A 27389-nucleotide genomic window follows, 5' to 3' on the forward strand; every position below is an offset into this window, starting at 1 on the left:
TGATCTGTAGGCCTGGAGGGGAGGACTTCCAGCAGAGCTGGCCAGCAGACACAACAGCCAACTGCTGGCTGGGTGTCCTGGCAGCCCACACGAGTAGGGACTGCGACAGGGAGCTCCTGCTGTCGCTGCCAGCAGCGGGGGTGTTTGAAAGTGGACGAGCCTGGGAAGGCTCACCTGCACCCTGACACGGCAGTGCACAGGTGAGGTGAGTAGCCCACCACTGCAGATGATTAAGCTAGGTTTTCTGGATACAACTCCTTAAAAAAGGAGACCCGACTGCTATTGAGACAGGCAGGATCAGTCCTTGCAAAGGAGCCTGGAGCAGTGAAGGAAAGAAACCTGCAGTCCGCTGGAAGTCTGTCCAGCTCGGTCTCATCTTGCCAGGAGCCCAGAACTGCTCTCTGGGTCAGCGTAAGAGGAGGGCACAGACACCACAGTGCTGCCCTGTGTCCTCTGCCAGCTCCCAGTGACCCACACCCCAGGGCTTCGGGAGAAAAAGTGTGGTCTTGTATTTAGTCAATGTAAGTGTATTTTTTTCTCCCATTAAACTATTTCTTTTTGAACCCATATAAATTTCAGGAGTCCACCAGACTGCAAAGCAGTCTGACACAACATAAGACATTAAAAAAAAGAACTAATTTTTGTTTTGTAGTTGTTATCTACTAATTTATGGGGTGCTGCTGGTTCTTATATTGAAGGGACAATGAGGAACCGTACTGCAGACAACCTCTGTGTGCCAAACTTGATTTTATAATCCTCTTCAGTTGTTTCTTTTCCAGGCTAAAAAGACTATCTACTTTTTCCTCACATGGAAAATATTCTTTGTATTTGATCATCCTTGTTGCTCTTCTCTGAAATGCTTCCAACTCTTATTTTTCTTGAGAGAGGCAGACCAGAGCTGCATATGGTAATCACAGTGCAGCTTCCACTATGGGTCTGTTCAGTGGCATAGCTGTGATCTGTTCCCCATTATTTTCCTAATAATTCTTAACAGTCAGTTTGCCTCTTGGGCTGCTCCTGGGCACTAAGCAAACATTTCCATATAACCATCTCTCCATCTGTATCTGGTTTTATCTAGTACAGCCCCAAGCCCTCACTCCTGAGGAGTGAACAGAGAGCTACAGCAGCTGGGACTGCAAGTGAAATCTTGGAAGAAAGTGCAAATGGCCCAGAACTTCAGCAGGGTTAAGACCACCTGGTTGTGCCTCGTACCTTCAGATCAGGGGCAGCTGCTAGACATAGAAAAAACAAGACATGATGAGTTAAGATCAGCCTCGCAACGCTCCAGCCCTGTCCTCCTCGAGCACCAGTGCCACCCGAGAGGCCGCGTAATGCCGGGGGGAGGGCTCAGGTGTCTGCTCTTTGCGGAAGCAAAACTCGGGGTCGGGTCAGGTAGAACCTCCAGGAACGGCCCCCGCGTGCCCTGGCCTGGACACCCAGCCCCCTCACACAGAACACCCGCGTCTGCTGGGTGCCGTCGCCCTCTCAGCCTCACTGCAAGGATTCCTTGGGATCCCTCCTTCGCGGGCCACACTGAGCACGGAGGCCGTGCCGCCAGGCAGCAGGGCCGCTGTGGGCCCGTGTGCCGCGGGGCCAGGCCCAGGCGCTGCCACAGCCCATGGGGCTCGGAGGAGCAGGCGGCCGCATGGCAGAGTTCTGCTGGGGGCTCCCACCAGCCTTCCACCCACCGCCCAGCACATGCCGGGGAACGCAGCTGGAGCCCCTGCAGATGGACGCTGGCGTGACGTCACTATCGGAGAACACAAGTGGCCTGTTCTTAGTCCTTCGCCTTCTCTTTCTGAAGATTCACAGAGCGCGCGGGGATCACGCAGCCTGACCTTCTGTGCCCGCAGTCAAGAAAATTTCACCATGTTACGGCTGATTTCAATAACTTGCTTGACAAAAGCAGCTTTGGAAGGGCATTCAGCTGGACCTGAAGACATCAAGAGAGGGCAGATGCACTACTTTCCTCCACTGGCAGTCAATCCCTTTGCATCACTCCTGATTTTTTTTTCTCTGATTACTGCTGTGCCAGTGGGGCTAATGAAACTTTCTATGCAGCAGCAGTACGGTCTCAACTTTGTCCTGGGTTTTGTGCTTTATTTTTTCTGTATCTTAGAGTATGCCTTTCCTTCTGGCCAGAGACTGAAGGTTAACCCTAAGGAAGGGACAAGCATGAGGATCCTCTCTTTCTGCCTCTATTTCTGCATTGCCCACCCCCCCCTGTGGTCCCCACCACAAGACTATTTCCATTTACCAGCTCCCTCTGGTTTGTCTCCCCCCAGCCTCTGTGCTTTCCCCGTACCTCTTCCCACACGCTGTTGCTGTTGCTGCAGGTTTGGGAGGAGACGCCTGTGCCCATTCTGATAGAGCTGTCCAGGTGCACCATCCATCTCTCAGTGGCTGTAAGAACCACAGAGGCACCGTGTTCTGTGGCCACACTGCAGCAGCACTGCTTCTCCTTTGCTCGCTCCTTCCTTCTTCCAGTAGGATCTCTGCTTTCTGCTGACTTCTAGCTCGTGGTTCCTTAGGGAAACGCATGGCAGCTCCTACACAGCCTGCGTACGTCCTTAAGTACAACACAAGAAGCCAAGACACAGCTTGCGCAGAGCAGTGGGAACAGTTGCCAGGATGGAGCATCCACAGGACAGCAGTGAGGTGCTGCCAGCCAGCGCGGGGCAGGAGGCAGCCCCAGCGGGCCGGTGCACGCCCTCTCGCTTGCGGGGTCACTCCCGTGCCTGCCTGCGCGTTCCTCTCGTCCTGGGAGGGCGTTTCAAACACGACTGGACAGGGCACCAGGCAGCCCGCTCCAGCTGGCCCTACCTGGGCGGGCAGGATGGTCCCGAGGTCTCGGCGCTGCCGAGGCTGGGCCCGTCCCCGGGGCACTGGAGGGGGGAGCGGAGGGAGCTGGTGTCGGAGCGGTGGGGATGCCAGAGGCCGGCTCGGGGTGACGGGGCTGGGTGGCAGCCCCACAGTGGACACACACAGCGCTTCTGCCGAGGCCAGGGTTCGGCCGAGCCCTCAGCCTGTGCTGGGAATGCCGGCCGGCAGGTTCCACCGATTTCTGCCACTGCAGCCGTTTCCTCCTACTCTGTGTGTACAGATCCGGTTCATTCTTTTTCCCTTCTCTGGAGGGGACCCTCTCCCAAGAGCTGCAGTGGTTTTTAGCATGTATTCCTCAAGCACCTGGCTGAGACCCGGGAAGGGATAATGAGATCACTCTCACTGCAGAATGCAAAGCCCTGCAAGCCCTTCCTGTTGGGTCTGTCTCCCCTGCAGACTCTGACCATGCTGCTGGTAATTTGTTGATATTCCTCGCCAGCCAAACACCGAGCGTGCCCTAGACAGAACCCAAATGTGATTAGAACAGCGGTACCAGCTTCCTCCGCACACAGTGAATTGGAAATTATCACTAGAGCCGCAGAGAAATAACCTTTAAGCCTCATTAAAATTCCGCGAACGGAAACTCTGTTCCCGTTCTCCCTTCCGTGACTCCCGCCGGCTGCCGCTGCCGCAGCCGCTCGGACACCGGACGGGCTGGGTCCCTCCTCCCCCCTTCATCCGCCCCCCGGGCTCGGCCAACGCCGCAGCGGGCGGCCCCGCCGCCCCCCCCCGCGCCGCCGCCCGGGGCCCAGCGACCGACGGGGAAAATGGCGCGGGCCCGCGGAGGCCCCGGGGCGGGGGGGGGCCGTCGGGCGGGTGCCCGCGGGCGGCCCGGGGCCGCGCCGGCCCGGCGGGGCGGGGGCTCCGGGAGAACAAAGGTTCCCGGGGCCGCCCCGCAGCACCGGGAGGAGCGGGGGGGAGGAGCCGCCGCCGCCATGTCGCGGCAGCGCAGCGCGGGACGAGGGCGACCCCTGCCGGGCGGCGGCGGCGGGGCGGGGCGCGGAGGGATACGGCGGGAGGCGCCGCGGTGACCGCTCCGCCCGCGCCCGGCCGCTGGGCCCGAGTCCGGGCCTGGGCCTGGGCCTGGGCCTGGGCCCGCCGCGCTGCCCGCAGTCTCTCTCCGTACACCCCCGCCCTCTTGTCCTGCCGCTCCCTCAGTCCCCTCCAGCCCCCCTCCCTCAGACCTTCCCCTCGTTCTTTGGCCTCCCCCTGCCCTTTGGACTCCCTCTCCCCTCGCCTCCCTCCAGCTCCGCTCCCCTTCTGCCTCCCTTAAGCTGCTTGTCCAGCTCTTCCCAGTCTCCCCCGTCCCCTTTGTGTCCCCCCTCATGCTCCTTTTCAAGCTCCACACTTTTTTTTTTAGTCTTCTGTCTGGCCTCTTTATGGACTGCTGATCTCTTTTCCCCTCCCCCTTTCATCCTCTGCCCCTCTTAACCCTCCCTCTGGCCTCACCCCCACTTTTTTAGCCTCCTCCTGCCCACGGATCTCTTTAAGTCTCCCCTTGCCCCCTTTTTGCGGCCTCGCCACCCTTTCTGGGCTGCATTCCCCTGTCGTGGCCCCCTGCCACCCATCCCTTTGGGCCCCCCTCTCTGGCTCCACCGCCCTTTCAGTCCCTTTCAGGCCTCCCACTTCCTTCTGTCCAACCTGTACCTGCTGGCCGCTTCCTCGCCTCTGGCCTCCTCCTCACCTCTGCCCTTTTGCTTTTTTTCAGTCTCTGCTTTTTTCTTTTTTTTTTTCTAATTCTTTGTCAGCCTCCACCTGCTCTCTGGCCTCCCACTCATTTCTCAGCTACCCATCTCCTCAACACCCTCCTTTTTCCCCACCACCTTCCCCTCCCTCTGGCCTCCACTTTATTTTTCAAACTCCACTTTCTTTTCAGCCTCCAGCTGCCCCCTGTCCTCCCGTTCTCCTTCAGCCTCCACTCTCTTTTTCAGCATCTACCTGTCATCCAGCTTTCTCCACCTTCAACATCCCCCTGTTCTCCAGCCCTGGGTGGAAGGCAAACAGGGGTGGGAAGCCAGAAATTCCAGTTCTTTCTATCCTCTGCTTTCTCATCACCCACACCACCACCATTTTGGGTTCCCATCCCTTCTTGGCATCACAGCTTTTTTCAGCCTCCACCCTTTTTGGCCTCAATTTTCTTGTTGGCCTCCCACACCTTTTGGCCTTCCATTGTTTTTTGGCATCCTACCCTTTTTTAGCCTCTCACCCTTTTTTGGCTTTTTCTTTTTTGCTGACCTCTCTCACTCCTTTTCCATCTCCCACCCTTGTTCATCCATCCCTTTTAGGTCTCTATTTTCTTAATGGCTTCCTGTCCTTTTGTCAGTCTTCCACCCTTTTCAGCCTCTGTTCTTTCCCACCTCTACCCCTTTTCAGCCTCTACTTTCTTGGCCTCACAGTCCTCAGCCTCCCACTGTATTTTTTTGTTCTCCCTTTCTTAGCCCTTTCTTTTACCTTAACCTCTTACTCCTTTTTGATCCTCCCACCTTTTGTAAGCCTCCACCTCTTTTTGGCCTTTAATTTCTTGTTGGCTTCCCAGCATTTCTTTGCCTCCCACCCCTTTTCAGCCTCCCACCCTTTTCCTGCTTCTTTCTTGCCACCCTCACACCCCGTCTGGCTCGCTCAGAATTCCCATCTGGGCTGTCGGGATCCGTTCAACTCGGAGCTGCTCACTGCAGCAGGACACAGGGGCTCTTGAGAGGCCACTGCCTTTGTTAAATTTGTCACTAAAATCAACACGTGCTCCTTCAGTGGTTTCACCCTCGCAGCTCAAGGAGCTCTGGACCAGCCCTTCCCAGACAGATTCTGGGGCACGCCTGTGCATAGACGGCCCTGCTGTCACGGAGCTGGTGTCAGTCGGCCGTGGAGGTGCTTGTACTTCTCTTATCTGTGGTGTCTTGCGTTGTGTCTGTCCCTGGAGGTGGACGAGCTCCCTGGCTCTAGATGTGAGATGATTGTCTCCTGTTTTCGGGTCAGACAATAAACACATTCCCCGTTAAATCCTGCTGGAGAAATCCCACTGTTCCCCAGAGGCCCTTTTTCCTTCTCCCTTGCTCGGTCTGGGTGCTGGAAGCACAGATAACCCGGGACACCCTCCTGCGTGGGTCGCCTTTTCTGCAGCCCTGGGGTGCAGCTGAGGGCGCTGCTCTGGCTGCCCCCACCGTGCCCCGAGACAGGGCTGGTGTCTGGGGCTGGAGCGTGTGCCCCGGCGGGCAGCGTTCCCTGGGGCTGCCTCCGGGCTGGGCACCGAGCGTGAACCACGGCGGGACATGGAGCAGCATAAAGGCTCTGAGCCGCGGGATGCCGGGTGCTACCGCAGCTGTCCTTTCCTCCTGTATCTGGTCTCAGGCATGTCCTTGCTTTCTGTGGTGCATATAAGGGGGGGGGGGGTCTGTTTATTTTAAGAGTTCGTTTTCAGTTCTGTTGTACAAATGGCATCCACAGATCCCTCCATGGTCAGGTTGAGGAAGATGGTGGGATTAGACTGGGGTTCCCTTAGTTTTTACTCTTTTTTTTTTTTTCCCTTTTCTTTTTCCTTCTTTTTCTTTTTCTTTTTTCTCTTTCCCCTATAGGCTAGCATATACCATCTGAGCATGCTCTAAAGCATTTTTGTTGTAGTTGCAAGTGTTTGTTTCTCGGGAAGGACTTAGGCCACATGAGGATGAAGCCTGGTTAAGCTAGAAAAATGTAGCAATTTTTCCTGTGGCTAGAATTATTTTTAACCCCAGTAATTTTTTACGTGCAAGTATTTTTCCACTCATTCCATAACTCAGAAATAGTCGAAAGGAGGTTACTCAAACATTTAAATTAAATGTGTCTTCATGCAAAGGCTCAGCATGGAAAATTTTAGCTGCAAAACAGAAGTGTTTCAGGAGTTCAGCCTGGGTGTGACATGTTCATGCCCATGGTCCCCTCAGCGGGCAAACGCTGATGTGCAGGGAACCTCAGCTCACCTGCTGCCCAGGAATGGCCCCCTGGAGCAGGACAAACAGCCTGGATAAAGCTTTCAGCTCGAGGTCTCTTTCAGTAGTTCTGCAATAGCTCACCCAGAGCCTGGAGCCCCCCTTGAGGCACAGCCCAGCAATAAGCCCCAGACCAGCCCCGGCACAGGTGGGCCTGGCTCAGGGCACCGGAGGGGCAGTGGAGACCCAGCCTGGTGTCTCCTGCCCCATCGCAGGGTTGAAGTCTGCTTTGGAGTCAGTAACTGGGTGAGCAGAGATGGAACAGGCTATTTTAAATGTCCACTGATGGCCCATCTGCAGCATTTGGGTTACTCTGCCAAGAGTTAACTACTAAGGCATATGCTTTATTTCCAGTTCAAGTTTGGCTTGTTTCACCTTACAGTCATGGCACTGAGATATACTTCTACCTGCCAGACCTAAGAGCCTTCCGTTATCGACTCTGCTCCCCACAAAACCACTTACATACGCAGACCTGTGAGCAAATGACCCCTCGCTCCCCTCCCCACTAGGCCTCGCACCGAGCATCACCTCGCGGCAGTGCCTGTGGCTGCTCTCGGAGCCCTCCAGCACCCCCTTGCACCGAGGGGCCGCAGGTCCCGGCTGAGCTGTGCCTGTCGCTCCCCCAGCGACCCCATCAGCTCACAGCCCACTGCTCCCCTGTGCACCCACAAGCTGCTGGTTAATTGCCAAGACCACCGTGCCCCCCCCCCAGCCCGTGCTCCCGCTGGAGCAGTGGCTGTGCTTTGCTCCTCAGAGCAGGATTTTACTTTTTGCAGTGCCCTGACAGCAGCTGCCTGCACCCGGAGTACTGCAGCAGCCAGAGTCGCTATTGGGGTGGGGTGTGTTCTTTGCCCCCATCCCCATGTGCATCGATTTGTCATCAGTGATTAAATCAATCATCACTTTGTTTTTTCCATTTGTTAGGTAAAAATACCGCTATCATCTGCTCTGACATAGGTGCCTCGCAGTTGCTGGAGGAGTTCACCATCCTCTGCGCTTCTTTGCATGCTCCAAGAGCTTGCTTAGATTTAAGTGATCCCATCTGGGTATTACTCCAAACTGATTTTTCCTTTCTGTTTGCTCAGTTTCAGTATTTTGGGCACAGGTACAGAGACCGCGTGGTCCAGAAACCCACGTGGAGAGAGCGAGGCAGTATTTGAGGTGGGGGAAAGCATGCGCACAAATGTGCAGGCTCACACTGGGTGGGAAGTCAGAAGCTCCTTATGTTAAAAGGTGCTTCCAGGAGAAATTCTGCACTGGCAAAAAAAAAACCAACCCCAAACCATTCCATCATTGACTCATGCTGGTGCCAGCAGATGTGTCTGGTCAAAACCAGACAGGATTACAGAGGGGTGTATATTATTAGCATACACATTAAATACTGAAATTGAACTGAACTGACGTATAGTGGCTGCACAAAGGCAGCGTTCCCTCTGTTCTGTGGAGGGGCCTGTAAAGAAAGGGCTGTCAGAGAAAGGTGGGTTAAAATCCAAGAGGAGACTTATAAACTATTAATCAATTTACATACCTGGAGAGGTCTCCTTTTGAGATACCACCCAAAACCATCTGGTGTGTTACGGAGTTGGACCTCAGGACACGAGTATTGGATGTCTCTAGACAACCTGAGAGAAGAAAGCAAAGAAAATAAGGATTTAAAGCCTGCCCTGTCCAGGGCATTCTCCTGCTCTCCATGTGCAAAAGCATGATCACCGCTTTCTAAAACCTGGCCCTTTGGGATGCCTGCCAGGCAGTACTGTCCAGCCATGGAGGAGGCCAGCGGTGCCAGGCGCGGCCCTTCGCCAGCTGCCGTCGGCCCCCTGGAACCCTACTCACATGGGGGGAGAGGAGGCGTTTGCTGGAGGGGCCCCACTACGGGGTCACCCCGGCCCTGCCCGCAACACGCAGCACATCACAGGCAGGACGCTGCGCCCTGCGCTTTGCGACCTGCCTGTGTGGCTGTTGGCCATCACCCCCCTCCTGTGCAGCGCGGCCGGGCTGGACATTTGGCTGCAGGTCGGGGTGTCCAGCACACGACTGGTACGTGCACACCCAGCACCTGCCGCTGCGCCAGCTATTTATGCACATAGGTACAAGCAAGACCTTAACTTATCTCTGCTTCGGCTTCCCTGTGCAAAAGGGGGATAATAACACTTGCTCATTTTGCAGAAGGGCTCTGCTGTTCAGTTCATGAATATAAAGTAGCCTGAGATCCTCTGATGGAAGGTGCTAGAGGTGGACAAAGGGGTACTAATGGCACAAAGCTGACTAAGTCCTGAGCAGTGGTCTCACCCAGTCGTACTGTGTTTGCTAATCCAAGTGTGTAATCAGTGTACACACAGGCGACATGTTGGTTCAGGCTGTGTAATACACAGCAACTTCAAAGCATGCTCTCGATAGGAGCTCGGGCTTCCCGAAAGGGGCAGTCGGTGTCTGCACACACCACAAAGGGCTGGCAACACGCAGATGAAAATGGAGAGCTGTCTGGTGGCAGCACCGCGAGATGGGTGTAAATACAGACGTGGTGCTGCTCCTCGGAACAGAAAACATTTAAATCCCTCTCCTCCCTCCCCACCTCTGCCTGTCAGCTCCTCCGAATGAAGTCCCAGCTTTGTTTTCCTGATTTCCATTTTGTATCCTAAAATATTCACCCCAAGTTCCGCTTGACAGACATCCCTAATCTAATCTCCATGTCTGCTTTCTAATTTTCGCAGTCAGGATAAAACAAATTGGCTGGCGTTAATTGCCTGTGCAGCGGCCTGGAGCTTTGAGCCGTGATTTACGAGCTCAGAGCAGGCGCTCTGCAACACATTTTTCTTAATTTATTTTTAATGAGTCTCTCAATTAATTTTCTTGGAAACATCTTAATGATGTTGGAGGCGGGTGTTAATGAGGTTTGTACCAGCGCCTCATTTTGCATATTTTAAAGTACCGAATGGCATCACAAGCAAGCTCCCAGTCTTAAAACAGGTAAAAGCTTACGGCTGGCGAGAGATACCCGCCTCAGCTCATCCCGCTGTCTCAGCTTGGGCTTTCAGGCTGCAGGGGCCAGTTGGTGACTCCAAACGTCGGGAGGCTGAGGCAAGCCGGGCCCGGTGGTGCAGGAGGGCGGAGGAGCCGCGCTGGGGCACAGCTGGTGGCCGGACACTTCTTGCCAGGCGGGATCAAAGCCTGGGCTTGGCTCCGGGGCACGCCACAGCTCTCCCCAACAGCCCTGGGCTGGCATCGCCCGTGACGGCCCGGCCAGGCCCTTCGGGCGGGAGCACACGGGCTGGGCAGCCGGGGCTGGCGGCCGTGGGGAGCTCTAGGGTGGCTCTGCCGGCTCGCGGGGTCCCTGGTAACTGCTGGTGCACATGCTGGTGAGGCAGCAGCTGGAGCGCCTTTGTTTTCTCTTGGCATGTCAGTCTTCATTAAACCGGAGGGGAATGAAAAAGGATTCACTTTTGTCCCAGCCAGAACGTGGCAGCTGTTTAATTTCAATTAACGTGGCACTGAAAAGGATAACATTACGGCAGTAATTAAAGTGAACCAACTCCCGCCCCGCCCCCCCCCCCCCCCCCCAGCACTATGTGGTGCCGGCTCCCAACCCAGTTGGGCCGCCCTGTCCAGCACCAGGCGAGCGCGGAGCGGTGGGGCCGGGCTGTGGGGCTGCCCCACAGGCTCACGGCAGCTGCACCGGGTTGAGCCCTGCCAAGGTCTGTCCTGGCCACAACCCCGCAGCCGCCAGCCCGGGGCAGCAGATCAGCAGCACATTGGGGGGGGGGGACGTGGCCGTGGGCAGATGTGCCAGGCTCAGGCAGCCAAGAGCCACCTCCGGTGACACCAGCCCAACACGCAGCCCTGTCACAGCTCCCTGGCACTGGGAGCCCGCGGCTGGGGCTGTGCAGCGCAGCACAGCTGAGGACAGCGTGGCACACACAGCACAGCTCACACAGCGCAGCACGGCACCGCAACCACCAGCCGGGCAGCGGCCACAGCCTGGGCTGCTGCGCACGTAACGAGGGCAGACGAAGTGGCAAAGGCCCCGGCAGCTGCGGGCTGCAGCTCTGGGCACGTCCTGCTGCAGGAGAGCAGAGCGATGCCAAGCTGCTGTGTGCTGGGCAGAGCCCCGGCATGTGCGATGTGCAGGGCACTGCCCAGGGAGGGCAGCTGGCTTTAATTAAAGCAGCAATAAGGCTGTGACGGAGCACCAGGGCCGCGGAGGGCAGCCGTGGAGGCTCCGTGCCCTGCAGGGGCTCTGCCCTGGCTGCCACTGCCTGAACAAGATTGAAATCTGCAGGGAAATTTTGTTCCCTTGCACTGGCAGAAATTAGGGCTAAATTCAATTGCGTTCTGCACAGTGGGGGTTACGTGGCCCTGCTCACAGGACTGTTGGTGCTGCACCCGCTCCCACCGCCTGTGGCTGCGACCCGCTGGTGGAGCGGGTCGTCATGGCAACCGATGATTTCTATTATGGTACATCTGCATTCACCTTCTGGGCCCAGCTTGGCCTTGGAAATTTCCAGTTCAAATACTTACCTGTGAAACTGCACTGAGCGCCAGTGAGGGGTGGCAGCTCGGGGAGCCCTGTGGCAGGAGCAGGCAGGTCCGTGCCCAGAGCCCCCCCGTGCAGCCACGCGTGAGGCAGCGCAGTCCCCACTTCACCAGCCAGCGAGCCCATCCCCACCAGCGTTGTGCCTCTGGGGACTGGTTTTCACGGGGCTGCAGTGCCGCACACTCACCTGCCTCTCCGGCTGGTCACCATCGTGCCCGGCCCTTGGGCAGCAAGTGGTACCCGGCGCCTCCCGCCTGCTGCGGGCGGCCCGCCGGGACGGGGCAGGTCTCCTGCGCCCTGGGAATAGCCGGAGGCTGCTGCCTGCCAAGGCTGCACACTGATTCCTCCTGCCAGCACCAGTTCAGCCCCTGCACCCCAGACGATCATTTTCCTAAAAGCCCTGGGTGACGATTCCCTGCGGGGGTGCATGGTAGCGTTTCCCTTTGCGGAAGCCACCTGCCGGCTCCCCAGCACCTTGCTGCGGCACGTGTTCCTGCCCATCTGCCTTTCTGTCGACTCCCACAGCCACAGCAGGGCTGGCAGCCAGGCTCGTCTCCATCCTCAGAGCCTCTCTCTGCCCACGGCCACTGCTCGCCCCAAGAAGCTTCTGGGTCACACTGAGCCTTGCGCGGGGCCTGCAGCCCTGACGGGGTGTGCCCCACAGGGTGTGCTGGGCTGCGGGGCTGCGCTGCCCGGCCACCCCCCACCTCGGCCCTCACACCCCATTTGAGCACGTTTACTGTAGCGCACACACAGGCAGAGGGTTTTGGGTTTGGGTTTTTTTTTTTTCTGCTATTGATCTGGTGCTTTAAGAGGGAAAAAAAACCTCCTTGGCTGTCTAAACACTATTGATCTGTGCTGGGAAGCTGCATGGACAGGGAAGGGCGTGGAGAAATTGAAATTTCATTTCCGACAACTTGTTCCTGTTATTTTTACCCTTTTGGACAGGGAGAAACATGGAGCAGCGGCCTCAGCCGATGTGATCAACAGCTCCTCTGAGAACCCGGCGTGGCTCTGGGCAGCACAGCGGAGGTGGCTGTGCCTGTGTCCCTGGCGCACGGCCGTGTCACAACGGCACCCAGCAGCAGCACGTCCTGGGGCCAGCAACGGGGCCAGGGCATGGCCCCAGGATGGTGTAAGGGGGTGCGGCACAGAGACAAGGGGGTGCAAGGACAGCGCCAGGCTGGAGAGGCCTGGCCGTGGCACAGGGGTACCACAAGGCTCAACACGTACGGCGGTGCCACGTGGGGGGATGGGGCTCCCCAGATGCACTGGCACCGGGAGCAGTTTCCCAGCGTGAGGTCACCAGGTTCTGGTTCCGGGCACTGTCCCCAGGCTGCGGGCAGGGCAGAGCCGCCGTGTGCCCGGGACGGGGCAGCCAGGGAGGAGGATGTCACACGAAGGCGCAGGTGAGGGCTGCAGGCAGCGTTGTGGCTGCGCTCCACGGAGGGGGGTGTGTGCTGCTGGGGGGGGGGGGGGGGGGGGGGGGGGGCCCTGGGGTGCTTCTGCAAGTGCCCTGGGCAGGGCTGGGGGACATCCCTGGCTGTGCCCCCCGGGACTGAGGGGTGTCCAGGGCAAGCAGGAAGGGCCTGTCCCATGTTGTGGTCCCTCTGGCAGTGAGAGAGTGGCCAAAATGTGGCACGTCTGGGGAGGTTTCTGCATTTCTGGGCCAGCCAGGACCAGAGGAGGCAACACCAGAGCCGAGCAGCCCCAGCCAGCAGCTTCAGCCCGAGGCGGAGACCTGGCAGCCCCTGGTGAGTGATGCCACCCCCCACCCCCCCCCAGGCGCTGGTCACAGAGCCGCAGGCTGGTGGCCGGGTGCTACAGGAGGCCCTGGCCAGCCCTCGCCAGTGCCCCCAGACAGTTCACACACACACACCCCCCCCCGGGGCACAAGGGCTGGGGACATCCAGGCCTGCTGCAGCTGCCCCCCCGCTGGCATCACCTCGCACACAGGCAGCGTGGTGCTGCCTAGGGGGGAGTCTGCACCCACCAGCCATCAGCACGCTCCGCTGCAGCAAACCCTGCAGCAAACTGCCAGTGCTGTCGGCCTGCCCCAGTGCCTGGCAGGAGTGGCAAGAGGGGCTGGCCACAGCAGCGAGCCAGACGGGTGCTGCTCACTCTGTGTCCTAGGGCCAAAGAGAAGTGCTGGTGCCAGAGCCACGGCGAGGGGAGCCCCCAGCACAGCAGCAGAAGCTGGAGCCAGCGCAGGTGCTGGCCTCAATGCAGGCACTGCAGCTGGACCTGGACTTCTGCAGGGGCATGAACCGTGAGCGGCTGGTCCAGCTGCAGCAGCAGGAGCGTGAGGTGGAGCAGAAGCACCAGGACTTCACCTTTCTGATGCAGCAGTACCAGGCAGTGATTGGCAAGGTACCACTGCCAGGCACAGCAGCCCCCAGCCGGACTCCAAGAGTCCCCTCCCCTCAGCCACATGCCCCTGAGAGCCATCCTGTGCCAGGCCAGGCACCGTGCAGGCCCAGCAACCCTGCCTGCAGCAGCAGCTGGTGGCCAAGCGCCGGGGTGGGCCGGGGATGTCCTTCAGCCACATGCAGGACAGATTTAGCACCCACCCAGATTCTAGCACCAAGCCACCCACAGATTTAGTGCCCTCTGTGTCCACAGCAGGGGGTCCACACCCAGCTGGGTACCCGCAGGCCAGCGATACCTCTCTCTCCAGGACCAGAAGGATGAGGTGGTGCAGACAGAGGTCACCTCCTCCGTGGCTGCCCACAGCCATTCTGACACCAGCTACGATATCCCGAGGGAGGAGCCCACAGAGCTGCTCATGCAGGTGAGTGCAGGCAGCCCAGCGGCCACAGCCCCCATGTGGGGCCAGGCAGGACCCCACGGCCAGGGCTGCGCTGCGCGTGCAGGCGGCGGCAGACGCGGGCAGCTGGGGGCAGCCAAGCAAAGCAGTGCTGAAAAAGGGGCAGCGGGCAAGGAGAGGGGCACCTGGGGCCACTGGCCTGGGACAAGTGAGGCCTGGAGCCTGCAGCCAGCACACTGGAGCTCCACGCTCGCGGTGGCCCCAGCCCCTGGCCTGCCCCGATGGCAGAGTGGTGGGGAGGGGACATCTGACACCCCCAAGGGTCAGCGCACCCGCGGCTGGAGGGTGCGGCAGCAAAGCACCTCAGTGCGTCCGTACGGGGGGAAAGGGCCAGGCCCAGCCCAGGCTCCCCGAGCCTCTGCGGCAGCTCCCGGTGTGGCGTTACAGGGCAGACCCCGTCCCCACGCAGTTCTGGGAAGCTGCAGACGGGGCTCCCCGAGCCCGGGGGGACCACGAGAGCAAAACCGCGCTGTGAGGCTGAGCCCGGCTCCGCTTCCCACAGAAGCCCTGGGGCAGGGTAGGGGGAGGCAGCGCCCGCCTGCTCCGAGCAGCCCCGGCCCCGAGTGTCCTGCAGCACCCAGAGGAGCAGCCGTGCCCGTGCCTGGAGGGGGACACACGGCCCCGGGCCCATGGTGAGACCAAAGCTGAGGGACCAGCAGGGCCGAAGCCAGCAGGCAGCAGCGAGGCTGCAGCGGCTCCGAGCAGGTAGGGAGGGGTCAGGGCAGGCCCTGAGCGGGCTGTGCTGACGCCGGGCCCGGCCCAGGCTGCGGGGCAGCGAGGGCAGTGGGGCTGAGGCTGTGCCCTGCCTCAGGGAGCCGGCGGCGCGGCTGCGGGCAGAGCTGAGCGGGTGGCAGTGGAGGCAGCAGGCGACCCTGGAGCAGGCGCTGCAGCACATGCACGCGGCCACCTGCACCCAGGAGAAGCTGCAGAGGAGCCAGGAGCAGCTCCAGGCCCTGAGGGAGCAGGTAGGGAGTGGGCAAGACCTGCGAGGCCCCCCCCGGCAGCCCGGCCCCGCTCTCCCCTGCCCCCGTGGATAACCCAGGGGCAGGGGGAGCTGCAAGGGCAGCCGGGCTGTCAGCAGGGCAGGGAGCGGGATGGCGTGGGGGGGGGAGCACCCCCAGGAGAGAATAAATCCCTGCAGCAAAGTCTGTGGGCGGGGGGGGTGTGAGTGGGGACCAGCAGCAGCAGAGGGCACAGACCCAGCGCAGCACCCGCTCACGCACTGTCCTCGCTGCAGCTGGTGGCAGAGCAGGAGCAGAGCCAGGGCCTGCGGCACAGCGTGGCTCGGCTGGAGCAGGAGCTGGGAGCCACCTGGGCCCGGGAGCAGCAAAGGCTACAGCAGCTCAGTGGTGCCACAGAGACCATCCATGACCTGCAGCAAGAAGCGGCCTCCACCAGAAAGCGCCTGGCAGAGCTGCTGCAAGAGGTGAGGGCAGGGACGGGGTGCAGGACGCAGCCAGCCCCCAGCAAAGCACTGCAGGGAGCCCTGGGGGGAGCCCCGGCCTGCCCAGGGCTTGGCCAACCGCCCTCCCTGCCCCACAACTTCACGCGCAGGCGCAGGACACGGCCACGCTGCAGGCAGAGCTGGCCCAAGCCCAGCAAGAGAAAGCCGAGCAGGCGGCAAAGGCTGCGGCCTATGAGGAAGAGAGGCAGCAGCTCCTCTGGGAGCTGAGGGAGCTGCAGGGGTGCCAGGAGCAGAGCAAGCAGGAGGTGAGCGTGTCCCCAGGCCTCTGCACAGGGCAGCGGGTGGCTGCGCTCAGCCCCTCACGGCCTTTGCACCGCGGGCAGGCCCAGGCCTTGCGGGAGCAGCTGCGGGAGCTGAGCAGCCGAGCCCAGCACTGGCAGCAGCTGCACTGGGCCAGCCAGCGGGCTCTGGCTACGCGAGAAGAGGAGCTGGTGGTTTGCAAGTTGGAGCTGTTGTTCCTCAAGGAAGAGCTCAGCAAGGCCACGGAGCAGGTGCGGGATGGGGCAGGGCAGCACCATGGCCCAAGGGCGGGAGCGTAGGCTGGGGCCCCAGCACCCGGGAGGGACAGATCCTGACCCAGAGGCAGGGGAGGGGTGGAAAGGGCAGGACAGGGGGCAGCAGATCACAGGCCACCAAGGGAGGAGGCTGTGGGTCTGGCAGCAACAGGGCAGGACACCTCCTTCTCCTTGAACTAGCCCCCTTTGCTCCATCGCTAGCCAGAAGCCCCTCAGCATGGAACCAGTCCCGGGCTCACGGAGGCTCAGAAGAGCAGCCACACTGGCTCACATGGGTCACGGGTGTCGTTCTTTCCAGATAGAAACCCTGCGCTCCTCCCAGGCTCTGGCACGCCCCAAGAGCAGCCGGATGCACAAGGAGAGGGAGCTGGTGCTGGTCAACATCAGCCAGCACCTGGCGCAGCGGATGTGAGTGAGGAGCCTCACCAGGGCAGAGGGGCAGGGGCTGCCTCCTCCCACCACTCGCTCAGCTGACACCTTGTTTCCAGGCAGTTACATGAGAGACAAGGGCACGAGATCCAGCAGCGAAGCGGGCAGAGTGTGGAGCTGACGGGGAGCGGGGCCGAGCTCTCTGCAGACTGCTGCTGTCCACAGGGGTGCAGGGGACAGACGGACAACCGCCAGCCTGCCCATGCTCCCGCCTCCTCCCATCCCCCCAGCCTGCCCACCAGGCATCTTCAGGACGCAGGGGGCAGGGGGCAGGAGAAAAACATGTACCTCGCGGTCAGAACACGCGAGCACAAGCACGAGCGGCTGTAGGTGAGCAGGACTGGGGGCACAGCCTGGCCTACGTGGGGCTGGGCCCCTGCTCCAGGCCGGGGCTGCCTGCCTGGGGCACCGGCCATGGGAGAGCTGCCTCTGCAGCAGCACGGGCCAGCGCTGCGCCGGGGCTGGGCTCTTGGCCCTCTAGGTCAGCGCAGTTCTGTGCCTTGTCCCAGCCTCCACAGGACAACGACTAGACGGAACCAGCCCTGCACCACTCTGTGCCCCCACCTGACACCTCCAGGACAAGAAGCAGTGCAAAACAAAGCAAGGATTAAACTGACAACCTTTAAACAAATAAAATTCTTTCTGTTCTGTAGCAAAATTAGTGCCAAGTACCAAAGCCTTCCTGGGCCACAGGCTGTAGAGCACCTCACAGTACAGTGATCAGAGGAGCTGGGCCCTCAGCTGCTCCTGGGAGTCTTTAAGCCTCAAAGCAGCGGGCGCTGCTGCCTTAGAGGCCAAAGCGGGCTGGCGTGCGTCGTGGCGTCAGGGGCTCCCCCTGCTCCTTCCGCCCAGGGGTGTAGATTTTAGTAGATCTGCCAGGAGAGGACAAGGGCCCTTAGTGGAACGTGCCACCTTTCCTGGCACTGCAGCACCCAGGGGAAGTCGGGATCCTCCAGGCAGCTCACTACTGCTCTTAAACCGGTAACGCCTGGCCGGGCAGGGCCAGCACCTACCTCGTGCTGCCCAGCGGGTTGCGGCGCTCCTGCTCCTCCCGGCGCGCACGCAGCTGCTCCTCAGCCAAAGCCATCTCCTCCTCCATGGCCGACACCTCCTCCTTGGCACGGCGGCGGTTCTCCTGGGTGAGGCAGCAGCCGGTGAGGGGCAGGCAGCAGGCTGGCCCATTCCCTCAGCGCCAGCACAGACACACACACACACACACACACACACACACACACACCCCTCCAGACACACCCACCCCCCTACCCCCTCCAGACACACACACACCCCCCCTCCAGACACACACCCACACACCCCCCCTCCAGACACCCCCCCTCCAGACACACACCCACACACCCCCCCTCCAGACACACACCCACACACCCCCCCTCCAGACACACACCCACACACCCCCCCTCCAGACACACACCCACACACCCCCCCTCCAGACACACACCCACACGAAGAGGTAGGGCAGCGGGGCTCATCTTGCACAGAAGACTCACCTGGCGTGACTTGCCGGCGTGTTTGATACTGTAGAACATGGGGCCCAGCTCCGCCAGCCACTCTCCATCCACGGCAGTGACACACTGCATGTATTCCTGCAGGGACACAAGGAAGGATCAGGATAGCAGAGCGGCACTCCCAGGGCCTGGGCACCCTTTCCAGAGCTGTGGCAGCTCCCTTCCCACCCCCCACGCTGACAGTGGTACTCAGACTAGGACCATACCCCTGCCGGACAATTCCTCCTGGCCTTGGAAGCTACCATGGGCTGGACTCAGTGAGACCTCAGAGGGGTTCAAATGTGTCCCACAGAGGCCAGGAAAAACATTGGGAAAGGGACAAACAGGACTCTGCAGGTGACACAGACGTGCCTGGCTGGTATAGATGAGAACGGCTCAGCACTGCCCTTCTGAAATCCCAGTATCCCAGCACAGCCCTCCACCTCCCTTGGAGCACCCCGCACCCTTTCTGCCAGCCCGCAGCTCCAGCTCACCTTGGTGGTCATGACCAGCTCGTGATAGACGATGTAGTCTGGCGTGTAGCCCATGCCAAACAGAGAGCTGGTGGGGTGCAGGTGGCAGGGCATGCCCGTGCGGATGTTCACATACTCCCCGATACCCTGCAGAGGGGAGCGTGGTCAGCCTGCTGCTCCCAGACAGGGCCTCGGCCCCCGGGCTAGCAGAGACGCCTCTCACCTTCAGCTTTGCAGCCTGGTGGAAATAGGCAGCACAGATGCACTTCCTGACAATGTCCCAGTCAGTCCCACAGGACGCCAGGCTCATCCGCTGCTGCACCATGATGTCCTTGAGCTGGGCACGCACCTCCCGCACCTGCCAAGCGAGCAGCAGTCAGGGCCTGTCCAGCGCACGGCTGCCCCCCCCGTGCCCCTCGACGCAGCCGCACCTTCCGCATGGCCTTGGCGTGGATGAAGTGCTGGTTGCACCACAGCGTAGAATAGCTGTTGTTCTTCCACTGCAGATACACATTCAAGTAAGTCAAGTGATCACTCTCTGGGACAGCAAATTTCTCCCGCACTTGGTCACTCTCCTCCTCTCGGCCCTGAAGGGTGAGCAAAGGACACCGGTTAGTCAAAGGGCAGGGGAAGACCCCAAACTGCTTAAAGAGCAAGGAGGTACCTTAGGCCGATAAAAGATGGCAGGCACAGACAACATGGAGACAATGAGCAAGATCTCAGAGCTGCAGCCCATGTCACAGGAGACAATGAGCATTTTGGAGAGCGCGGGATCCAGCGGGAACTCTACCATGAGACGTCCTGTTGAGGTCAGGCCACCTGCAGGGACAGCACAGGATCAGCAGCTGGACAGGCACCAGGCCCAAGGGCCGACAGCTGGCCCCAGCAGCCAGTACCTGTGTTATCCAGGGCCCCCAGGATCCACAGCTGGTACATGGAGTTCAGCATGTTGTCCTCGGGGGGCGGATCCATGAAGTGGAATTGCAGCAGGTCCTGCACACCCAGGGACTTCAGCAAAAGCACGACGTTGGCAAGGTTGGTGCGCTGGATCTCGGGCACCGTGGTTGTCAGCAGCTCATTCTTGTAGGCACTCTGGGTGTAGAGCCTGGGGAGCAGGAGCATGCACCAGTCACCCTGTGTGGGACCCTGGCAACGTGTGGGCGCCCAGGCTGCAGCACAGTGTACAGCCCCGCAAACACAGTCCTTCCCCGGGCACAGACCAGTCCCAAAGCAAAGCCTTGTGAGAGTTGCGTTTGGCGTGGCTGTTACCGAAAGCACCGAGGGCAGAGCAGCCACAGGGGACGATGGGCAAGGGAAGAAACAGGAGCATATCCTCTCCTCTGCGGAGGCCCTGGGTCCAGAAGAGAAGGCCTCAAGGCCTGCCTACTGCAGGCCGCCAGAACTTCAAGATAATACTACTCATCACCCGAGAAGTTCAATACAACAAACAGCTCCAGCGAGAAAAAAAAAATATATATAACCCAATGGCAAGCTGCAGGCACGACAGGACGTGCCCACCTGAAGCAGTGTCCTGGCCCCGTTCGGCCAGCTCGGCCTGCCCTCTGGTTGGCATTGGCTTGACTGATGGGGTAGATCTGCAGCGCATCCATGCCTATGCGGGGGTTGAAAACCTGCAGGGCACAAGGAGAACAGACTGAAGTATGAAGAAGGCTGGGTCACTACCACAGAATTCCCTCAGCCCAGCCTCCGTGTCAGACGTAAGCAGTACAGGAAATCCAGGTTTACCTTCAACTTGCAGTAGCCAGAGTCAATGACAAACATGATGCCATCCACCGTCAGCGAGGTCTCTGCAATGTTGGTGGCAACGATGCACTTCCTGACGCCGTCTGGGGCCTGCAAGCACAGTGCCCATCCGTCAGAGCCTGGGCAAGGGCCTCTGCACCACCGAGGAAGAGCAGAGCGGGAACAGAACCCAGGAGAGGAGCACAGGGCTTCTCTCCCCCTCCACGTGCAGTACAAAGGCAGGTCTGCACGGCTCGCCCATGCTCAGCAGTCTCCCATGCACTAGTGTCCCCTGTCCCCACGCCATCCCAGAGCACACATCAGCACCTTCTGGAAGATCTTGGCCTGCAGGTCCGAAGGTAGCTGAGAATAGATAGGCAGTACAGCCAGAGCAGGTGCCTTCTCCAGCTCCTCAAGGTGCTCCACGATTTGCTCTGAGGTCACCTAGACACAATGAAGGGGGTAAACCTAAGATTAAAACAACGGGGGTGTAGGACAGCGCCTGCCCTCCCGGCTCACCTCTATGTCCTCCTGGCCAGGCATGAAGACGAGGATGTCTCCAGGAGCACCAGACAAATGGACCTGCAGGGCCTGTTTCACTGCAGCCTCCACATAATCCTCTTGTGGAGTCTGAAAGGCACAACCGGGGTTAGAGACACCAACAACCTCACCTGCCCCATCCTGTGTGCAAGACTGCATCACAGCATGGCTGCCCCTCCTCTGTCCTTTCTGCCCACCACAGAGCACAGTACACCCCAGTCACAACCCCCTCCTGTCACAACAGAACCTCCCTCTGCAACGCTGACCGTACCTTGCTGAAGAGAATATCAACAGGGAAAGTGCGCCCAGGAATGTGGAAGATGGGAACGTTCCCAAAGAAGGAGGCAAATTTATCTGCATCCATGGTGGCCGAGGTGACAACAAGCTTCAGATCTGAGCGTCGGGCCACCACCTAGAAAGCAGATGAAAGGAACGATAAGGAAGGGGCAGTTGTGCATCCTGCAGGCTGCTTCTATTATTCCTGAGACAACAGCACAGCACAGAGCTGCTGCTGTACTCTAGAGGCACTGGCCACTGACGCCAGGGAACATGGACGCTGTATGAGCTGTGCAGTTAAAAAGACCCACTGGCCTCCATTCAGGAAGTCTTAGGCCAACAAAGATCTCTGTGCCGACAGTTTCTGGCCATCAGCCAGCCTCTGGCAGCACTGGGGCTCTGGGGGAGATCTAACAGCCCAGAACCAGGGGCCAGCAGCCAGAGGTGTGGCAGCTCTCCCGGAGCGGGGAGAGAAGGGCTGTGTCTGCCAGCGCTCTGCTTTAGGACCAGCTCGCGTGCCCCGTGCTGCCGCCCTTGTGGGCTCGCACCCACCTCCCGGAGCAGGCCAAAGAGCACGTCGGTGTTGAGCGAGCGCTCGTGCGCCTCATCCATGATGATGGCGCTGTAGTTGTCCAGGTCGGCCTCTCGCAGTGACTCCCGCAGCAGGATCCCATCTGTCATGTATTTGATCACCGTGTTCTCGGACGTGCAGTCCTCAAAGCGGATGGCGTAGCCCACCTGGGAGGGCAGATACCCGCCAGTCTTCCAACAGCCCCCCGGCCTCCCTGTCCCCCAGCTGCACCCGCCAGGCTGCCAGACTCACCTCCTCGCCCAGGCGCACCCCCATCTCCTCGCTGACCCGCTTGGCGACCGACATGGCAGCCACCCTGCGCGGCTGCGTGCAGCCGATCATGCCATAGTCCGTGTAGCCGTCCTCGTGCAGGTACTGCGTCAGCTGGGTTGTCTTCCCGCTCCCCGTCTCCCCCACCACAATCACAATGCTGTTGTCTCTGAAGAAAGGAAAAGGGTCTCTCCTCGCACACCACAAAGGGCTTCTGCATTCACAGCTCTGGCTGGCTGCCCAAGCACCGGCCTGCCCGGGCAGGAGAGCCGCCACCGACTGCACAAGCCACAGGCTGCGTTTCTCGAGGGTGCAGCTTCCGAACGCACCACGTATCCAGAATTTCTCACTTGGGCTCCTGAGCTGTAGGCCAGTGCCCTGCGGGTGCTCCGTGACCTGCTCCCCAGCTGCCATACCTGAGGATGGAGAGCAGCTCCTGCTGCACAGCAAAGATGGGCAGATACTGCCTCTGCTCCAGGATTGATTTCTTCTTGGCGAACTCACTGCTGGCTTCGCTTTTTTCTTTCATGTGTTCGGCGAACTTCTGCTCAGTCCTAAGGAAACAGCAGAAGTCTTAAAACTGCCTCTCACACACTTTGCGACACCTACAGCCACCATCACCAGCTGAGCAGGAGCAATTCAAACCAAGCTCCTACCTGTAATCCACTTTGCCATCTTCTGTCACCATCTCATCCTTTTCCTCCTCTTTCTTGATCCCCATAATGTCTCCCAGTTTTGTGCCCGCCAGCTCCCAGTGCTTATGCTGAGCCTGGAAGGACAGAGAACAGCATAACTTTGCCACAGCAAGCACTGACAAATCCTTCCTCTTAAGACCTGGGGAACTGTTAGCCCCACAGTTCCCCAGCGCCACCGTGCAGAACACCCCCCACATTCCTACACCAAGCCCTCCTCTTCCCAGTGAACTGGAGCAGAGCTGTCAGACACCGGTCTCGATACGGAGACTTCAGGCACAGAGTGACCAACTGCCTCCTAAGAAATTGGTTCCAGCTGCTGACCCTTTCATTTAATTTGAATTTAAACCAACACAAATCTGAACCAGAGATAGTCTTCCTGCTCCTGACAGGTGCTCACAGGTCTCTCTCCCACCTTCCTGTTTGCCCCTGCCTCTGACATCAGGCCAGCTTCCACCTCCCTTCCACTCATATGTACATGCAGCTACAATCCAGCTCAGTTTCAATTCACAAGGAACAGTCTGTGCTTTCCCCACAGCTATCACATAAGCTTTAGAGAAAGTGCCTAGAAAACACCCCCAAAAACTAATAAGCTACCTTTCTGTGTATTCTTCCTCACAACTCTTCTCCTGAGACATGACAGGACAGACCTTGCCACCACACTGACTGCTGACTATCCCTGAACCACCCCGCGCTCTTCACCCGCTCTCTTCTCCCGCGATCCCAACGCCCTTTGGATCAGAATCCTCTGCACAAGTGCACAGTAATTCACGTCCCAGGCAGTGCCCGAGGAAAACACACCACAGCAGCTGCTTATGAGACAACGCAATGAGCTGGGCTGGCAGGATATCCCAGGTTGTAAAAATACGAACTCCTTATCGCCATTGCCACCACAGCCTGCCTTCTGCAAAGCCCAGCCAGAGCCTGCGAGGCACCGCACAACATGCACACAGCCAGGTTGCAGCATACCCTCTTACGCTCCTTCTGCTCCCTGTGCTTGCGCACCAGCTGGCTACCTTTCCGGGCTATGATGGCCAAATCTGAAGTGGCATCCTTGACAGGGATGACTGGCTCTGGCTAGAGGAAAGAGACATTTCTTCAGCAGAGAGAGCTCACGCTTGCGGGGCTCCCTGCTGTCAGCGTCTGCAGCCACGGTTCCTACCTGCTTGGTGAAGACAATCCTTCCATCCAGGAAAGGGGGCACCAGGTTGTGCACCAACAGATGCACTTTAGCAGAGTTATCCTCCTCAAAATCTTCGTCCACTTCAATCCGATGAACCACACCACTGGTCAGCATGCGATTCGTCTCCCAGCGCTCATTATCCTGCGGGAAACAATGTATCAGGAAATACACAGAAGCCGCCCAGAAAGCCCAAGAGATAACACCAGAACTCTGAGCTCAGATCTGGGCCCTGCACCCACAACAGGATGAGACTGATGGTTCCCACCAAGGGAGCCTGACAGTGAGAGCTGAGGGAGGAAGAGCAACTGAAAGCAGCACGGTACAGGAAACGGAGTGAGCAACTGTATGAAGTACGTGCTCTGCAGGACTGTCTCCAAGGACAGGCAGGACAGACACAGTCTGCAAGGCCCTGCCACACCCAGAATAAGCCAGGAAACCTGGGCATAATCCTAGCAGTCCCCAGTGTCCACTGGACCACTAGCAGACAACCCCTGTGCTGTAACTCAGCCCCAAACCAGCAGGAGCCCAGCCCGCTGCCTTCCTGTCGCCCTGGACACTGTGGCCCAGCGCAGTCACTCCGATGGCGGGGGCTGCGCTTCCCAAGGGAACTGAACAAGTTTCCCCGTGAGCCTCGTTCAGTCTGGGCCAGGACACAGACTGTCCTGCTCCAGCTGAGAGCAAGGGCTCAGCCCTCGCTGGCAGCAGGCGGATCTCTCAAGGGGCAGCAGAACGGACCCGCGCAGAGCAGCCGACCCCGCGTCCCGCCCCACCTCGTTGATCTGCCGCCGCTGCGCCGAGATGCGCTTCTGCCTCTGCTTGTGCAAGTGCTGCTCCCGCTTCTTCACATACTCCTCGGAGGAGTAGGCCAAGGGGTTGTGAAACTCATCGTAGCCCTCGTCCATCATGTACCAGTCCCGATCCGCTTGCTGGGAGGGGAGAGGCGCAACCCTGAGCCCCGCCGGCGAGGCCGGGCAGGCTCCCAGTGCGGCCGCGGGAGCAGCCAACCCCCCACCCCCCGCCATGTGCCCGCTGTGGGCCCTCACCCGCTGGTCATCCTCCCACTGCTGCCGCTCCTCCTCCGTCTCAAAGGCGATGCCCTCCTCCCCGTCCGCACGCCGCCCTGCAGGGGTGAGCCCCGTCGGAAACCCCAGAGCCTGGCCCCGTGAGCAGGGGAGGGGGATCCCGCCGCTGCCCGGCCCCGGCTCCTCACCTCTCCCTCTGGACAGCCGCGGCGTGGCCCCCAGGTGCCTCCGGTCGTCAGCCCACTCATTGTATTTGTACGATGGGGTGGGCAAGGGCGTCTTATCCGAGTACCTGCTCCTCACGGACCTGCAAAAACAGCACCAGGGAGGAACTGCTGCCCGCAGCCAGGCGCTGCCCTTACACAGGCCCTCCCCTTCCTGCAGCTCAGCAGCTCACAGCCACAGCTGGGGGCACCGATACCTGTCCCGGTCTCTCCGGTCTGTGTCCCGCAGCGATGACGCCCGGTGGCTGCGCTCTGAGTCTCGACAGGAAGGCACAGGGGAGGGAGATTCCCACTGTGAGCGACGGGTGCTGCTGTACCCACTATCATCTTCCTCCCAGCTGGAGCGAGATGGTGTGGCTGCATCTGTCAGAGGAGATGGGGTTTGACACCTGATGTTCAAACAGCAGCCCCAGGCACCTGGACCCACCTTACACTTTCTAGCAAGGAGCACAGAGAGAGGGTAACCATTGGTCCTCCCTCTAAGAGGAGGGCCTCAACCAGCAATTCCAAGGAAAATTACCAAAGGATCACATTTTTCTATCACACAGACCCAGAGCAAACCCCACTGCACAGAGATCAGTCAGATTTTCACAAACACAGCTGGCAGATTGCTCATAGACCCAGGTCAAGCTAGGAGTTTTATGCTTGCTCTAATAACAAACATTAAAAGATACAGACTTTTCTACCGGTACTTGTCCTGACAAAACCAGCAAGAAACAAACAAAAAAATAATAACAAACAAGCCCCTTCCTGTCAGGTCTCACACAAGAACTCCACCAGGTTCCACTCCTACCTTTAGGCCGATGTCTGGGACTCTCTGGTTCACTCCTCCTGCTGCTTCGCTCTGATAAGCCATCTCTCTCTGATCTGCTGCTGTGGCGACTTCTGTCCCGCTCTTCTGCAAAAAGAGAGTAAGATCAGGTGCCCAGTGCACAAACGGGCTTTCCAAGTCTGCTGCAGAAAACACCACGAACGTTAGCTGAAGACTACAGGCAGGCTGAGGGACAAGCCCAAAGCCTAAGCAGGAAGAGTCACAAAGGTCTCTGAGCAGTTACCACGGTCCCGTTTACGATCGTGGTCCCGATCCCTGCTCCGTTCCTTCTTTCGTTCCTTCTCCTCCTTGGAGGAGGCAAAGACACCATGTTCCCGACGCTCCCTTTCCCGCTGCCGGTTGCGCTCCCAAAACTCCTCGCTCACACCCCCTGTGTAGGAAGGTGTTTCCATGTGGACAGAACGGTAATGCCTGGAAAGGCAGAGCAGAGAGAAGGAAAGCTCAAAAGTGCTGAGGAACGTCTCGCCTTTGACTTGTCTCGCATAGTTGTAACCTCTGCTACAGCAGAAGTTTATGGTTAGTGCTCTCTGGGTCCCCTGATGCGCTTGGACCCTTTGCTACCGAGCAGGCCACTGCCTCCAGGCATCAGGAAGCAACAGTCTCGGGGCTGGTGTTTGCAGGCCCAACAGCAGAGGAAAGGGCTCCCACCCATAAAACGTCCGGGCAGCACCAGCGAAAGAACTGTGGCAAGACGACCTCGGGGCCCTCCCCCGAGATCTGCAGAGCTCTCCCGACATGAGGGGTTGCAGCCCGCCCGACAAAGCGCTCACCCCCCGCGCTCCTTCCCCCGGCGGGGACCCAGCGGCTGTAGAGCGCCAGGACCCGCCCCGCAGACCTCACCTGTCCTTGCGAGCGCTCCGGCCACTCCGACCGGTCCCCTCCTCCTCCTCGTCCTCCTCCTCGGCGCTGCCCGCCTCGTCGCGGCCCTCTTCCCAGTCCTTGTAGGAGGAGACCCGGGACTGTTTTCCCCCGGCTGCCTCCTCCTCGCGTTCCCGCCGCTTCTGGGCCGCCAGCACATCCAGGCCCAACAAGGAGGCCCGAGGCGCCGGCGCCTTGAAGACGTGCTGCTCGGCGGCGGCGCTGCGCCTCCGCGGGACCAGCCCGCCGGCCTCGGGGCTCATCCCCGCCAGCCGGTGCAGCGACTCCTCGCTCGCCTCGGCCATGGCCGCTGCCCCGCCGGCCGCCGGCGGGAGGACGGGCCCCGGAGCGCGGCGCGGACCCGGTCCCACAGACCCGGCACCTGTGAGCAGTTGCCTCAGCGACCGTAAACCCGCTCGCTGAGCGCCGCCATGGCCGCCCCACAGTGCACTGCGAGAGGAGCCGCTCTAGCCCCTCGCACCATGGAGAGAGCGGCCAGAGCCTATAGGAGGAGCGGCCTCCAGAGAGTCTGTGTACGGCTAGACAAGACGCAGCCGCGCCCCCGAACTTCCGGAGTGGGTAAACTGGGGTCACGTG

The 27389-nt window shown here is 59.7% G+C and overlaps 2 protein-coding genes across 8 annotated transcripts in view; one reads left to right on the forward strand and one right to left on the reverse strand.

The window, feature by feature from the left end:
• The window catches only part of PMFBP1 (polyamine modulated factor 1 binding protein 1), a 130072-nt gene extending 112846 nt beyond the window's left edge, over positions 1-17226 (forward strand). For all 7 annotated transcript variants that reach the window (XM_074913518.1, XM_074913519.1, XM_074913521.1 and 4 more), the window contains 11 exons: positions 12322-12782; positions 12991-13127; positions 14051-14164; positions 14703-14905; positions 15012-15165; positions 15438-15626; positions 15755-15910; positions 15989-16156; positions 16479-16588; positions 16669-16939; positions 17119-17226. In XM_074913518.1, coding sequence (XP_074769619.1) covers positions 12764-12782; positions 12991-13127; positions 14051-14164; positions 14703-14905; positions 15012-15165; positions 15438-15626; positions 15755-15910; positions 15989-16156; positions 16479-16588; positions 16669-16939 — 1521 coding nt within the window. In that variant the 5' untranslated portion in view covers positions 12322-12763 and the 3' untranslated portion in view covers positions 17119-17226. The remainder of the gene's footprint in view (positions 1-12321; positions 12783-12990; positions 13128-14050; positions 14165-14702; positions 14906-15011; positions 15166-15437; positions 15627-15754; positions 15911-15988; positions 16157-16478; positions 16589-16668; positions 16940-17118) is intronic.
• DHX38 (DEAH-box helicase 38) lies at positions 17212-27263 on the reverse strand. Its single transcript, XM_074913510.1, has 26 exons — positions 26775-27263; positions 26158-26345; positions 25896-26000; positions 25300-25465; positions 25067-25185; positions 24900-24976; positions 24627-24782; positions 23836-23997; positions 23643-23750; positions 22638-22750; positions 22398-22535; positions 21964-22150; positions 21693-21878; positions 21136-21276; positions 20844-20954; positions 20652-20768; positions 20328-20435; positions 20100-20212; positions 19478-19686; positions 19246-19400; positions 19013-19168; positions 18805-18939; positions 18603-18728; positions 18112-18207; positions 17623-17744; positions 17212-17481 (listed from the first exon to the last, which is right to left on the reverse strand). The coding sequence occupies exons 1-26, from the start codon at positions 27095-27097 to the stop codon at positions 17397-17399; spliced, it is 3702 nt and encodes a 1233-aa protein (XP_074769611.1). The 5' UTR covers positions 27098-27263; the 3' UTR covers positions 17212-17396.
• Positions 27264-27389: the final 126 nt, after the last annotated feature.

Source organism: Athene noctua, chromosome 9, assembly GCF_965140245.1.
Source record: "Athene noctua chromosome 9, bAthNoc1.hap1.1, whole genome shotgun sequence".
Taxonomy (NCBI): Eukaryota; Metazoa; Chordata; class Aves; order Strigiformes; family Strigidae; genus Athene; species Athene noctua.